This window comes from Euprymna scolopes, chromosome 12, assembly GCF_053919585.1.
Source record: "Euprymna scolopes isolate OS-2025 chromosome 12, ASM5391958v1, whole genome shotgun sequence".
NCBI lineage: Eukaryota > Metazoa > Mollusca > Cephalopoda > Sepiida > Sepiolidae > Euprymna > Euprymna scolopes.
The window spans coordinates 55,932,324-55,949,099 of record NC_136493.1 but is presented as its reverse complement, the minus strand read 5'-3'; the positions used below and the strand labels follow the sequence as shown (position 1 = coordinate 55,949,099).

Genomic DNA, 16,776 nt, shown 5'->3' with positions numbered 1-16,776 from the left:
GGAACTCAACTGGGCAGACAGCTAAAAACTGTCTACTAAAATCAATAATTGTGGCCCATTTTTTTGTGAAAATTAAAGTGCCAAAGTATTAAAAACTTTTGTAACCTCGGAGATCTTCAGTCTGGATACTTTATGATTCATACAAGACATTGGACATTTGTAGGAACAATCCCTAAGAAACTGCTTGAATGTTCCAGCACATTTCCTTAGCTATCATCTGAGGCAATATGTCTATTGTGACGTCATCATACGACGTCTAAGTCTTAATGAAGAAAATAACCTTAGCTTTTTGTGGAGACAATTAAAAAGTGATTTATTGAAGTAAACCTTTTCATTATTTGATTATTGGTGATTAAAATATAATCCATGTTAACTTTGGTAATCAATTTCTGAGATACAAATAAACACATTTTTTTTATTGTATGATTTTTGCATTTCGAATTCAAATGTTTAGATCAGGGGTCAACAACCCTCGGCCTGCGGGCCACTTCTGGTCCTTGAGTAAATTTTGTCTGACTTGCCATCTTATACTACACATAATCTAAATAAAGCTAAACCAAAGTGACAGTTAAAAGCCATAATATTTCACCTGATGTAGTGAACTTATAATGCAATAAACAGAAACAAATATTTTATTAATTGATTAACTGTTTCTAACTGTATTTCATTTATAGCAAAGAATTTCCTTAATTTGTTAATTGATAGTAATTAGTTTTGTTATTCCTGGAATAAAATAAGGAATTTGATTTAGTTTATCAAATGTGTTTATTTTGTTATTTTGTTATTTATAAGAGTTCTTGATGCTTGTCCAGAATTTCCTCTTAAAAAAAGAAAGAAAAATCTGTATGATGTACATATCATTAATAGAAATGAGAATATCGTACACCAAAAATCACATAAAGTGATTTAAGTTTTGAATAAGAAAATCAAATTATTTTGCTAAAGTACCAGCTATGATCTGGTGACGTCATCTTGTGAATATTCTGAAGTAACAAGGGAGATCATGTGAATCAAGATTTTAGAAAGCCATTCTTAACTTGGGAAAAATATTTTTAAGCGAATTTGAGATTTTCCAATGCACAGTGGAAAATCTCAAATTCACTTAAAAATATTTTTCTTTGTAAAATATAAAATTACTTGATCAAGTTACGTGATTTTTGGTGTATGATATTTTCCTTCCAAGGTACATACATCATATAGACTTTTGTTTATTTTTATTTTTTCATATGAAGGAATTCTGAACAAATGCCAAGTTTAGAAAAAAAATGTTATTTATTTATTTATTTACTTATTTATCTATTTTAAATACAATATTATTACATTGCTTGTTTCCTTTATATATCCATAAAATTTATATACATATTTAATAACAAAGCTAATGATGCAGTATAGGTATTTGGCTCTCCTCTATGACACTACATAGCTGTTTGCCTATCACTCACCAAAAGGTTGCCAACCTTTAGTTCAAATATTAAGATTTCAAATCTACTGTGAAAATTAATATCAATTCTTCTCTACACTTTATTTATCCAGAAAAAATATCCTGAGTTAATGGGTTATTCAGTGTTTGGTATTGATGAAATCTACAAAAAATGGAGGAAATTTGTTATCAAGAGGCAACAAACTAAATCCAAAAGGTAAGAAGAAACATTTTCTTTTGATTGAGGAGTTTGTTATATTTTTAGAGTCTTTCAGTGCAGTGTGCACGGTGTGATGATGAATGTTTCAGCAAAAGAGATGATAAAACAGATACAAATCAGAAGATATGTGGCCAAATTATAGACAATGATTAAAAACAGGAATTCAAATCTATCAAATTTAATCCATAGCTCATTGTGACTAAAAATTGAACATTACAGAAATAAGCAAATAATATTCAAAATTATTAATATAATGATGATCATATCTAAGTCGTCATTTTCTCTTCTTACAAACAATGGTTGACCAACATCTGCCATTACTAATGAACAGATCATTATCACTGTCAACCGAGAAAATAGGCCATCAGACAGCTGCACACAGTGTGAAGACAGAAATAATATGAGAATAATATAATGTAACGTCTTAAAGACAAGCTTATATCTGATGACTTCAGATTAAATCTGGACATCAATCTGTTGGCTAGAACTGTAGAATTTACTGGCAGCATCTATGTAGAGGAGTAACACCCTTCCTGCACTCCTCTCCAATCATGCCATCTGTTTGCCATGGGTGGTAACCTGTGATATCTAAAGCTGGAATTCTGATGGTTGAGTAACTAATGAATATGCAACTAAAAGGCTATTAGCTGCACCATTCCACATCGACCATTACTGGACTAGACAAGTGTTCAGAGAGATTGATCCGATCAATCAGTCACAACAAGCGCTAATATTCTAGTGTCTAAATAAAACTGCTTATATAATTTTTTTTATGTAAATGGCCTTACAAAAAAGTAAAATAAAATAAACAAAATAATATGAGTGTTAGGTGCAAGGGCAGTAGATTCTCAGGAAGAAAGCCACAAAATGATTGCATATACAAGAGGCATCACTATATTTGATCAGTGAGACCTATGGAATTTATGTGCTTATAGATTCTCTTGATGAAAGTATATTCTTCGTACAGCTGACACCTCCCACATTGTTGAGCTCTGGGGTAGGTGAATGAGGAGAGGAAAATACAGCAACGTTTGTTGTAATACAATTATTGAAAAAAATATTCTTAAAAAAAAATCCAAAAAATCCAAAACATTTAAAAAAAAAACTTACAAATGGAACAGTATTAATCAAAATTAAAAATTCAAGTTAAAGAAATATTAAAGTGTGAAAGTTTCAATGATATAAAAATCAAGAATTATCTCCACTAATCTCCAAACTCCTCAAAAGGTGTAATATACCTCCTCAATCTTATCCTAATTTTCTCTTTGTATTGTTATATATTAGTCCCTATTTATTGGAGAGGAACCTATGTTTTCAGTGACATCCGTCCGTGCGTCTGTGCGACTGTTAGTCCAGATGATTGCTAGATAACCGTTCATTAGTTTTTCCTGAAATTTTTCCACAAATTATATTTCATTAAATAGATGTGCACAGTAAAAAAAGTTCTTTTTGCAAAAATTCCTGGTAAAAAATGCCTCCAAATGGCCAAAATTGACACGTTTTGCCCCATAACTTTTGATCCATTCATTAGATTTTTTTGAAACTTGGCCAAAATGTGGAGCCCATTGTTCTTAATATAAATCCAGTATGAATGACCCTGGCAAAATTCTGGTTCGCGTTAAGTATTTGTCCAGTAATACCATATGATTTAATTTTCATGATGCCAAATCCTGTCAAAGGCCTTAGATATATCAAGAGCTATTACCCTGGCCTCCCCTGCCTTATCCAGTGCATTTCAGCATGAAACTAACATAGTAATTGAAGTGTGGGAGGGGGCTAACTACCTTAAACAACTGTAATAGACCAGAAATAAAGAGTTATTCCATGTTAAATTTATGTATGAAATTGAGCTCCCACATTAGTTTTTTTTTTTTTTTTTTAGGGTCTTCACACATAATTGCCTACAAAATTGTATGGTATCTACTTAATTGTTGTGTTGCAGTGATGAAAATATCCAAAAATTACAAGCAACAATAAGGTAGAAAATTTATTATTAATGAAAACTGTTTTTGAAGATAATTAGGGAAAATTGAGTTTTGCTGAATTGGCCTAAGATTTTTTAAATTCTTCAGAAAATGATCGCCTATTACGATTCGAACTGTCCTTTTTATTTTTCATTGGTTTCCATATTTTTTTGAATATGTTCATTATTACAACATGACAATTCAGTAGATACGATTGGTTTTACTTGAAATTCAATATTTTCATTTTTGAATTTTGCTCTAATCATGAAGAAACACAGAATTTCAAAACCTTTGTTTCACTCATTTTAATGTTTGAATTTTTTTTTAATGAAAACTTACTAAACCACAGCAGATCTTTAATTTCATTGGTGAAATGACATGTTTATGGTTTTGTTTTTTATGACAAAAGAGAAATAACTCTGTTATTAAATATATATCGGTTCCAACTATGAATAACTGGATTTATATTTACAATCCATTTTAGGCCTCTCTACTTTGTGAAAATGGACATTAAAGAATGTTTCAACTTCATTGATCAAAATCGCTTAAAAAATATTATGAGGGAGATTTTAGACATGGTGAGTATTTAAACTATTAATTGGTCAAAAATGTCTTAAACTGTAATTTTAATTGCAGCAGCCATCATGTGGATCAACAAATAAAGAGTAAGGGCTGTCCCATGTTTCATTTAACAAAGATTGAACCCAGAACATTCTAGTTACAAGAAAAAATCTTGTTATGTGATGATGAGAGATCACTTCTGCAAATGTGTCTTGTTTTGAATGAGTAAATTCTTGTTGCGATAAAAAGAATAGTAATTTTCCTTTCAGCATGCAGAGTAAAAAGTTGACATAACCAGTTTAGGCTACATTAGGTATTAATTTTCTGAACTTGGTGTTGTGAAAAGCAGAATGAAGAGAAGAAGAAAGAGAAAATATCAAATGAGCTGAGAACTGCATTATTTTGACTGTGGCAACAAGTTGATTATTTTTATTTAATTCAGTGAAATTTATCTTTAACATTCTCATTGAAGTCAGTGAAAACGCTTCACTGATAGACTTTTATATTCCCCTTTTCATAAATTCAAAGCCAAATTACTCCAGAGAGTACTCAGTAGGCTAAAGAAAATAAGCAACACCCGACAATATGAAAAGACTCAACAAGAACCCTAAACTACCAAAATCAAACACAGTGTTGGAATAGCTTAGATATCTTCTGTTGTATTTTCATTTATTTTGTTCATTTCTTTGTCAACACTTGTCATTTTGCCACTTCTTCTCATTGTCATATTTTTTTTTTTTTACGAGGTGGTCACCATTTATCAAGGCTCAGAAGTCACTCAAGGATAAGGGTTATTGCATGTACAGTACGCTAGTGTGGAGATTTAATAAAGTGTCTACTTAAGGTGGCGGTTCTTAGGAATTTGTTTACATTGGACTTGAAGACATCCAGGTTGTAGACAGGTGGGAAGCAGGCAGACGGAACAGTTCCACAGGCGTGCAGTTCTAAGAAAGAAGCTTTGTTTATGGAATCTACGTTTTGATTTAGGCACAGATAAAGAGTGGGGAAAACTTTTGACAGTGGTTTCAGCTAGATGGGTGTTTTTCATAAAAGATTGGCGAGGGGGTGCCAGAGATTGGAGCTCAGACGAGCACCTGCCATGGAAATAACGATAAAACAAAGATAGGCTCACAACGTCTCTTCTGTGAGAGAGAGGTTGCAGGGAAGAGAAAAGGGCATCCCCCACTAAACCACAAAGTCTATTTTGTACTCTGTCAAGGCAGGATAGGCTGTTTTTAGCAGCTCTAGCCCAGATATGGCAGCAGTATTCCTCCTTGGACGTACTTGGCTTTTATATAGATAGAGAATTGCATCAGTAGTGAGATATCTTCTGGAGCGGTAAAAGGATCCCACCATCTTTCCAGCGACCTTGGCAACAGACTTGATGTACGTGTTCCATTTCAGATCAGGAGTAAAGGTCAAACCCAGAAGCTTGTCAAAACATGGGGCTTCTCTTAGACGAGAGCCATCCATTCCAATTGATGCCAGATGGGGATCAGAGCATTGATGATGTAAAGATAAGAGTTTGGTTTTAGATGCATTAAAGGTAACCAGCCATGTCTTCCTCCACTGAACCACGCGCTCGAGATCAGAGTAGAGAGAATCAGACAGAACTTTGTCATTTATAGCCTTTAATGTGTTGCCGTAGATGGTTGTGTCATCAGCATAGATGTTAACGAATTATTTAAGTATGTGTTTTGAGAGATCATTGATGTAGATCAGGAAGAGAGTTGGGCCTAGGATGGACCCCTGAGGGACTCTAGTATTAATACTGCAGGCCTCTGATTTTTGTTCATCGACCACTACTCTTATGAGCCTATCAGAGAGAAATGATTTAATGATTGAGAAAACATTTCCAGTTATACCTTAGCTGGAAATCTTGTGAAGTAGGCCTTTATGCCATACCTTGTTGAAGGCCTTTCATATGTCAAGAGCAATTGCCCTAGAAAGGAAGCCTTTGTCAAGAGATTCACTAATCCTATGAGATATAACCGTTAGCATATCTGCGGTAGATCTTGCAGAACAGAAACCATATTGCGTGTCACTAAGAAGGTGATTTCTGCTGAGGTGGTTGACTATTTCTCTATTTAATATGGATTCCAGCAACTTACTCATGACACACAGGAGACTTATTGGTCTGTACTGAGTTGGAGATGACTTATCACCTGAATTCTTAAATACAGGGCATACTGATGAGGTTTTCCAGGGTATTGGAAAGCACTTCTCCTTAAGGCAATGCTTAAACAGTTTCGTAAGTATGGGAGCAAGTTCTGGTTGAAGCTTTTTTAATACTATAATTGGGATGGCGTCAGGGCCAGTTGCTTCACTGGAATCAAGGTTTTTGATTAGCTTGGCGACCTCATGCACAGATATTTGTATGTTACCTAGCGTGTTCTGTGTTATAGGAGGAAATATGGGGAGTTGATGGCCTTCATCGCATAGGGTAGAATTAGTTGCAAAGTTCTTAGCAAATAGTTTGGCCTTGTCTGATGCTGACGAGATGACCTCTGGTCCATTGGTAATGGTTGGGATAGAACGCACACTTCTGTTCAGGATCCTATTTTGTATTTGCCAAAACTAGTGGGAACCAAGCTGCTGATCAGCTACTTTGGATTTAATGGACTGAGCATATAGCTCTCTTGCATTTTTTATTACTCTTTTACAGTGGTTGCTGGCGTTCCTGAAAGCAGTTTTAGTCTCAGTGCATCTATTACGTTGATAGCTATGGAAAAAGTGATTTCTGTGCGCGATGGCAGCAGCACATTCTGGGGAGAACCATGGCTGGCTGTTATATTTTTGTTGGAATTTTTTAGATGGTATGAATCTGTCTATGCCTACAATTAACCATTCGGTCAGGTCTGATACTATAGAGGACACATCCTTTTTAAACATGGAATGCAGAGGTAAATCAGATATGAATGTACGGAAGCTATCCCAATCAGCCATGGAGTATCGGTATACAGTACGGTGGATGGGTATGTCTGGGGACTTATTACATTTCATTTTTGTGTTAACCGATATGACAGAGTGGTCGGAGGATCCTAGAGGAGAAAGAACGGAACATGAACATAGCTCAGGGGAAGTTGAGAGAAAAAGGTCTAGAAGGCTTGCATACTGACCTGTAGTATCGGGCACATGGGTGGGCTCGCGAACAATCTGAGTGAGGTCAAAAGCAATGGCAAAATCATGACAGAACCTTCCCTCATCGTCTGTCTTATTTAAGTGGATCAGCCATTCCACGTTATGGACGTTGAAGTCTGGATGTGGTCTATTTTCTCAGATATACTCTTAAAGATAGTAACTCCGCTGTTATGGGGCTGATAGAGGGCAAATATAAATGCAGTGGTGTAAGCAAGTGCAACCTGGAAGCACATATAAGGTAAATTAGGATCTTCTCTAGAGATATCCCTGCCACACAGAAAGCCATCTTTAATGTAGGCACATATTCCATGCCCATGACGATCTTGGGGGTCAAATTTAGATGTTAAGTTAGAGTATCCGTTAATTATGAACTCATCTAGGAAAGTGATCGGCCCTATTCCAGTTTCGAATATGTCCGGTTTTGTCTCCTGTAATTGGGCTTCAACCTCTGGAAGGTTGGAACGTAGACCCCTGATGGAGAAGAAGACATGGTAGTAGGGGTCTACGTTGGAAGATGGGGTTCTAGGTTTGTCATATCATCTCTGGATGGATGTTGCATATGAATTTTTTGTTGAGTTAGAGTAAGAACAATTGAGAGTTTGAAGAATGGATGTTTATTAAGAGAAATAGGTTAAATAAGCCACATGTACAATTTACATGTGGTGCACAGAATAGCAAAGTATGAAAGAGGAAGACAGACAGCATCCATCATTGTGGGTGACCCTCAATAGTTCTCTTGTAACATATTGTTGTTGAAGTGATGGATTTTTCTTACATTAATAACAACCTTGTCTGACTCTGTCCGCGTGAAGAGGCGAGTAAATAAGGACATCATCTCTGCAAGGTTTTTTTTTTTTCATATTTCTTTATCATAAAACATTTTGTAAATAAAACTGTACTTAAAATTATATTATTTATGACAAACTTATCTCTCTTGCCTTCTTTGAAATCCACCATTGAAAAAATAGAAAATGTCCAATCATTAGTTTCTATGTTTTTTGTTTTTTTTCTGAAAAATAGATCTAGCACATTTTCTACTGGATCATTATTCTTAATTTTTGGAATTTATACTAATTCTGATATGACACGTGAATACGTAATAGTATTTTTACCTGAAATACATTTGTTTGAAACCCGGTATGTTGCGCAAGCACTTTTATTTCTGATCAGCAATATATCTCCACATGAGCAACATCAGGTGAATACCACTAGTTTATACATATGGTATTTCTGCTTTAATCACTGCACTAAAGTTTACTTCTTTATTTTCTCTATTTAGGTTGGAAGAGATTTCGTTATCCGTAAATATGCGAAAGTATTTTGTGGTCAAGGAAAACTAAAGAGAAGTTTTTTCACTGACACAATGCTTGAATCAGAACACATTCCTAATTTTAGAATTTTCATCCAAAATATAAATGACAAGAAGAATTTGAGTGACTCCATTGTTATTGACAAGGTAAGTAACCATTTATTTGCACCCTGTGAACTCTGATATGCATCACAGCTGATGCACAATGATTTTTACAAAATAAATACCAAAAATCTAGTAAATATTTAAATAAATACCATGAATATTTAAATAAATACCATAAATCTAGAAATATTTAAATAAAATATTTAAATAATATATTTAAATAATAATAGAAATATTTAAATAAATACCATAAATCTAGAAATATTTAGATAAATACCATAAATCTAGAAATATTTCAATAAATACCATAAATCTAGAAAATATTAAATACCATGAATCTAGAAATATTTCATATTGAAATCTGAATGCCATCTGAATAATGCGGTAACTAGTAGCAACCTGATTTCATTCACTATGGTTTCCTTTAACTTTGACCCCTCCCACTCAATGAAAATACTCCCCACCTACCCAAGTAGCTGCTAAATCTTCTCCCTATTTCACTGTAAAAGTCCCCATAAGATTTTTTACTTTGATAGCTACTCTTCTCAAACACCTTGCTAGTGGAATTTCCTTCTTACTCATTGTTTCCCCTGATATGAAAAAATTTAAATGAAATGTAACCAAATATTTTGTTGTCTATCTTGTATTTAACTTTGTCCTTGTTGAAGACAAGTAAATAAGGCTATACTTTTTTGTGTATGTGTAAGCCTGGCTTTATTGCTTATAGCCCCCCCCCTCTTCCATCAGTACCTATTTGGAATCGGGTTGTGTGTGTACGTGTGTGTGTGACTGACTTTTAAACAAAAAGAAAAGAAAACAAAAATATATTTTGTTAAAGATCAGTAAAGGATGGAAACGTTTCACTAGAAACTACTTGTAGCATTACAGATATATTTTGTTTGCATGTACATACAATATCTTGCCGTTGAATAGTGGGGGACATTTCTAAGGATGACGCGGAGTTCATATATGGGGCACATATATAACAATGATGAGAGAGACATTTATACATTACAGTTCTTGAATGCTTGGAACTTCATATAGATACTGAATGGAGATGTATACAAGTTCTTAACACAGAGGAGGGGAAATACATAATCTTGTAAAGGTTACACAATGTTCATTACAAGATGTTTAACACCTTACCTTTTGAATGTTGAAAGATGACACATGACAACAGTTACAAAAACACAATGATGATTCTTTATTCATTGGACCGGTCGAATGCTGATGACGTCAGGAATTCAAATTTGGGATCTACATAGTTAATCTTCTACCCTTCGCTTCCAAAGAGTCAGCTTACCACTGACTGCCAACTGACTAACTCTCAACTCTCTCTCTCTCTGACTAGCTCTCTCTGGCTGACTGACTCTGTAATTCGAACCCATAGAACTATATGGAGAATTGTCCTTTGTCTATGACGTCAGAAGTGTGTTTTTAAAACTCAGAAGTAACTAATTAAAAATTTCACAACTTTGCCCTCCCAACTACACCTGGCCCTCCAACTTATCCTATCCACCAAGGACGAACTGACTGCCGGGAACAAATAGGATTTCAAGCATCTTCACATTACCTTTTGAGTGTTGAAAGATGACATATGACAAGTGTTACAAAAACACAATGATGATTCTTTATTCATTGGACCGGTCGAATGCTGATGACATCAGGAATTCAAATTTGGGATCTACATAGTTTAATGTTCTTCATTTCGCTTCCAAAGTACTGCCTCCAACTCAACCCAACTCAACTGCTCTCGACTCTACTCTTCTGCTGACTCCCTGATCTGACTAACTGTAGCTCCTATATTGAGAATACCCCTTCGTCTATGACGTCAGAAGTGTGTTTCCCAAACGTGACCAATTCACGTGGCTATGCACGCTTTTTCAAACACACTTTTAACAACAAAAGAATTCTCAACATATAATTCTAACCTATTTTTTTACAATATATTTTTAATTTGTATTGTTCATTCTTTAGCTGACATTTTTAATATTCAGTTTTCTAAAAGAATGAACAATCAATTCTTTTTACGATATAAACAATATCGAACTATTCTAATAGAATTTAACAATAGACTAAATTCTAACATTCCAATTCTTAACCTTGCTTACAAGGTTCGAGTCTCGGCTTATCCTAATCTCATTTTCACCTATCTAATATTCTTCTTATTTACATGGAAAGGAGACAGCCTTTCCCTGTAACATTGCGTTTAGTTGTAGTTTCGCATGGCACATGTTCGGTTGAATGAGATATGGGTGACAGAACAATTCTGCATAGATTGAACTTTCAGTTTCAGCCTGAAGAGTTTGGTACCGAAGATGATTCAGTTCCAAGATGAGATGTCATGATAACAACGTCCTATTCTGTTCTCGTCCTTTGCCAGAAGCGGCAAGACAAGATGGAATTCCAAAATGCCAAATTCTGTTTTTAGCAAAAGCCAACCTGCAGAACAACTCTCTTTATATTCTGGCATTACCTTTGAATAAAGTTGATTCATACTTTGGTACAGACGCTGGTATTTTCTTTGAAAGATGATGATCTAGTTCCACCCAATACTTTTAGAGTCTATAAATGTTTGGTTTCTGTGTATTAGTGTTATTTTCCCATTCCTATGATACATCTGGCATGCCAAGGATGCTTTATCCCAAATTTTCTGTAATTCTAACAAATAGTTTTGTAGTCCATAAGTAACTAACAAAAGCAAGCAGAAAATGCTCAGTTAAAATTTACGACTTGAACGTTTATTAATGACTGTTTATTAAAAAAATGTTTGTGCTTTTTATTTACTTTTCATTTTCTTTTTTTAGGTTTTGTATGAGCATATCAGATTTAATGAGATAATGAAGAAACTACACAGCCATGTTGGCAATAATGTTGTCAAGGTAACAAATATATTTTGACTATTTTATCAGCTCTCAGTCATTTTTTAATGTTATTCTCACAATGTTTTGGCTGATGTAACCTCTGACCTTCTCTGGGTGCTTGGGATTCTATACAGAATTTTGAACCCACCTCTTTATTTAATCTATAGGTGTAGTTTGTTCTCGTTCCATCAGCTATGATCAGGTAAAAGTCAAGTAATTCTTAATTATATTCTTAGTATTGTCTGAACTGAGGATTGAACCATCAACCTCCAGCAGACTATTGCTAAGAACTGATTATTACTTAGCACTTTATCTGTTGTGCTACAAGTCCATGCGGAATGAGACCCCCCTCCCCCCAGTGATTTAGATAAAGGGTTCAGTTTGAAATAATGAGTTCCACAAAATGCACCTGAAAAGGTCAGAGGTTACATCGACCAATACGTTGTGAGAATAACATTCAAGATGTTATTATTTTCGCAATTAATTAATTTGTTTTTATAATCCTAACCCTGATTAGCAACTTAGGTAAAAGACCATGCATAATTACTTAAAAAGGTGCCCCCCTCCCTGAAAAAAAAATTTGTTAATCGCTGTAAAATGCTAGAATGTTTTGGCAATAGAAACTCATTCTACATTGAATTTATATGTGAAATAAATTCCGTACTCTAAAGTCTAAAAAAAGTAGAATCTGATATTAATTTACCATAATACAATAACAAGAATATTATTATTAATATTAATAATAATAATAATACTTAGAAGTTCTTATATAGTAAAAGGATCTACTTTTCTAAAAAGAAAATAGTTCAAACTTACACATCACATTGAAATATAATTTTAAATATGAAACATGTTAGTAATTAATTTTTAAATTTCTGTAAAATAGTTAACAAAAATATCTACATAAACACTTACATGGCAAATTTTTACTGTCTTTCATGATAGTCTGTGTACTTATCTCTTTTCACTAGAAGGAAAGTTTAACTGTTGAAATAATAACCAAGAATCTTTTTCATTATGAGTCTTTGATTTTATTGCATTCCATCTCTATTCATCTTTGATATCTTCTGATATTTCTTTTTTACAACCAGTTTACAGATCTAGAAACTCAAAATCTAAGAACTTATGCCAACATGCGTTTTCACACAATCATGAAAATCTTTAAAATTTACTAATTCATTGATAGGTGTGTCAACTCAACACCATGTTCAAAATGTTCAAAGATTTTTTGTTCCTTTTTGAGATTTTTCAAAATTTCATCATATAATTAAAAAAGACAAAAATCCATCAGCATAAAATAAATGAATTTAATTTTTTATAATGTAATTATGATGTGTATCAGTTTCTTTTCTTTAAAAAATGTTTTCTTTAATTTTAAAAATGTTTTTCAAAATCTTATAAATCAATTGCATTCTTTTAAAAGTTACGCTACAAATTTATATTAAATTTCTTTTCTTTTACACAAGTAAAATGATTTTACATTCATACATGATGTCATAATCTATAGATTTTAGTTTTACTGGTAGTTTAAAATAAATATTTATCTTTTCATCATTAATAGCAGGAATGGAAAATTCGGTTCAATAAAAAATTAAAAGAATCATTTTTGGAATCAAGAATATGGCTAAAATTTTTCTAATTCTGATACTGCCCAAAATTCTGATTTTTACCAATTCCCAATTCTGATTAACACTACTTCATACACTTACAAGCCAAGTTTTCTTTGTTTTTAAAGCACTTTTTGCCTTACAGGGTAAAATGATTAAATTGTTGCCATAAAGAAAAAAACACTACAGTTTCATTTTAAAGCTTTTAGTGAAAGAATCAATTAAGGTAACTTGATTATGTAAAAGACCTAACATCTATTCAATGTCGCTGCCTTCAGCCTCAATCACCGCCTCAATATGGGTCCAGAACTGGGAACATGCCTTTTCCACAAGTGCTGGAAGATGGCAGCAATCAGACTTGCTTTAGTGTTGTGCTGTGGGAGGTCATGTTTGTGATGTTCTTGATGTAATACCGAAGTAGTCCAGCGGATTCAGGTCAGGGCAGGAGTGGGGGCAGTGAGAGAAGGGTATAAAGTCGTAGCACTCCTTCTGAAGCCAAGCCTTGGCCTCTTTGGACCAGCACCAAGTCCTGCTGCCACACCCAGGTCTGCCAATGGCCACTTGCTCGCACCAGGGAATCACTACACTGTTCAGCACATCCAGGTATAATTTAGTGTTGACTTTTAAGCCGACTTCGAAGATGTGAGGGGGCATGATGTGACCTTCACTTGAAACTACACCAAAGACCATAATTGTGGGTCGTCTGATGTATTGAGCTGTGCCCTCAAGTTTTGAACTTTCCGGATTTGCATTTTGAGGGAGCTGGCAATGGTCCTGTTCTCATAACTTGGATTGTTAGAGAACATGAGTTGTACAGTGGTGCATCTCAGATCTCGTGATCATTGTGTCACTTTCAGACATGATAGAAGACTCCTATCACTCTTGGGATTTGTACACAACTGGCCACCTAGTAGATGGTTTGCAATAAAAAAAGAAAACTAGTTTTCATCAAAGGGAAATGGAATTATGTCAAAGGCAACAATTTTATCATTTCACCCTGAAGGTATTCATATGTGTGATTGAGTTGATACAGGAAATGACACACTGTATATGGCAACTTCTGATGGGCTATTTTATTATTTATTTAATTATTTTGTTTGTTTTTATGATTAATTATTTTATTTGTTTTTATGATTAATTATTTTATTTGTTTTATGATTATTTTATTTGTTTTATGATTAATTATTTTATTTGTTTTTATGATTAATTATTTTATTTGTTTTTATGATTAATTATTTTATTTGTTTTTATAATTAATTATTTTGTTTGTTTTTATGATTAATTATTTTGTTGTTTTTATGATTAATTATTTTGTTTGTTTTTATGATTAATTATTTTGTTTGTTTTTATGATTAATTATTTTGTTTGGTTTTTATGATTAATTATTTTGTTTGTTTTTATGATTAATTATTTTGTTTGTTTTTTATGATTAATTATTTTGTTTGTTTTTTATGATTAATTATTTTGTTTGTTTTTTATGATTAATTATTTTGTTTGTTTTTATGATTAATTATTTTGTTTGTTTTTTATGATTGTAATTATTTTCTCTTTTTTAGCTTGATTCTCACTACTATTTGCAAACGCAAGGCATTAGTCAAGGTTCAATACTGTCAACTTTTCTTTGTAATATCTATTATGGTGATATGGAAAAAAATCTGCTCCAGTTAGATTCTGATTCACTGATGATGAGGATGGTTGATGATTTCCTTCTAGTAACCCCCCACAAGTCAATTGCTTTTAGGTTTCTACATAAGATGCTCAATGGTAAGTTTACAATTATATCATATCATCAAATCTGGCGCCACAAAACCACATAATTACAAACATAGGAATTAAATAATGAAAACAAACTTCAGACAAGTTTTCACATTTTATCAAAGCTTAAATTACAAACCCATCTTTTGAAAATGGAAATTAAATTCTATAATAGTAATAATAATAAAAACATCCAGAAATTTTTTAATTGGCCAGTAAGGGTTAAGAACATGTGTTGCATGAAGAGAAATCATATAAGAATGAGGCAATGGATGTGGAATGTGAGTTTTAAAGACAGGCTTATGTCTAATGATCTCAGAGGAAGATTAAATCTGGATAATATAGAGAGATGTTTGCAAAATAGGAGACTTTGTTGGTATGGTCACATTGAAAGAATGGATGCGAGATCTTGGGTTAGATGTAAAACAGTTAAGGTAATAGGTTCAGTTCACAGGCGAAGGCCAAGGAAAACATAAGAGAATGCGATAAGGATAGACTTGAGAGAAAGAGGGATAAATAAAGACTTGGCCCGGGGTAGATTAGTTTGGAAATCAATTTATAAAAAAACATTCAGCACAAACTAGCATGTAAAAATGAATGTTAACTCAATGATGATGATGTTGCTGTTAACATTGTAACATGTGACAAAGTATTTCTTTCTATTTCATACGCTATAATTGAATAATGTTAAAAAAATATACATCAAATGTTTTATTTATAGTAAATTAATCTTTTGAAAATCAAAACATTAATACGCATGTGCTCTTGTCTTTTATATACACAATCGTAACCATTGCAATAATTGAGATTGAAAAGGAACATTTTGAAGATCGAAAGGTTTCTGTAGATTGAACTTTTCAGTTGGCATGTATCTATTTACACTTAGCAGTAATTCTTTTGTAAACATTTTTTATATCTAAAAATACAAGATATTTTCCTATGCGTAAGTAAAATTTGTTTGTTTTTTGTGTTTAAAGAACATGGATGGATAAGAAAAAGTGAATTTATAATAATGACATTTATTTCTTTAATGGTGAAGATCTCATAAGTTTTGGGTTGTGTGCACTGCAGTAAATTTAACAAATCTACCAAAAAATAGCAAATCGTTTTCTTTAATGGAAATTGCACTAGACAAGGCATGAAGCTACTTGATGTAAGGAGCTAAAAATAAAACATGACTATTTCAAAGACAATAGATGTCTATTGACTTTAGTCTTGAAAAGAGCAAGGTAAGAGAAAAACAGCCTGCAGAGAGAGAGAGAGAGAGAGTTCCACAAGCTAGCAGTTCTTGGAAAAAAGCTACTAGAATATGAAGCAGTATTACAATGAGGTATCAAAACAGATTACATGGTATTACTGGATGAATATTTAACATGATCAGATCCTTCTTAGATAAGAGAAAAATCCAGGTTGTTCTAAATGGTTGTACACCAAAACAGAATGATATTAATGTGGGTGTGCCACAGCGATTGATCCTTGGACCTTTTTTATTCCTAATATTCATAAATGACCTCCCTGATAAAATTGTCTCTGAGATGGGTATATTTGCTAATGACACTATGCTTTATAACAGACTTGAGGGGAAAGCGAATGAAGAAAATGGTTAAAACCTTAGAGCAAGTTTTAGTATAACTGCAAGAAACCTTCTCCACCACTGATTTCTATGACTAATGATACACTACCTGAATATACTTTGTTCAAACATCACAAGTAACATTAATTGGAACAAATGCATTGAGGTAATTGCCAAGGCTGCTGCGAAGAAGGTGGGCGCTCTTTACTGCGCTACGTTACTCACATCCGAGAGCATCCTGTACCTCTACAAAGTCA

At 33.3% G+C, this 16,776-nt stretch overlaps 1 protein-coding gene across 4 annotated transcripts in view; it reads left to right on the top strand.

Annotated features, from left to right (window-relative positions):
• The window catches only part of LOC145291292 (telomerase reverse transcriptase-like), a 159,098-nt gene that overhangs the window by 117,661 nt on the left and 24,661 nt on the right, over positions 1-16,776 (top strand). For all 4 annotated transcript variants that reach the window (XM_080136959.1, XM_080136960.1, XM_080136958.1 and 1 more), the window contains 5 exons: positions 1,534-1,637; positions 4,089-4,182; positions 8,586-8,762; positions 11,528-11,602; positions 14,748-14,955. In XM_080136959.1, coding sequence (XP_079993085.1) covers positions 1,534-1,637; positions 4,089-4,182; positions 8,586-8,762; positions 11,528-11,602; positions 14,748-14,955 — 658 coding nt within the window. The remainder of the gene's footprint in view (positions 1-1,533; positions 1,638-4,088; positions 4,183-8,585; positions 8,763-11,527; positions 11,603-14,747; positions 14,956-16,776) is intronic.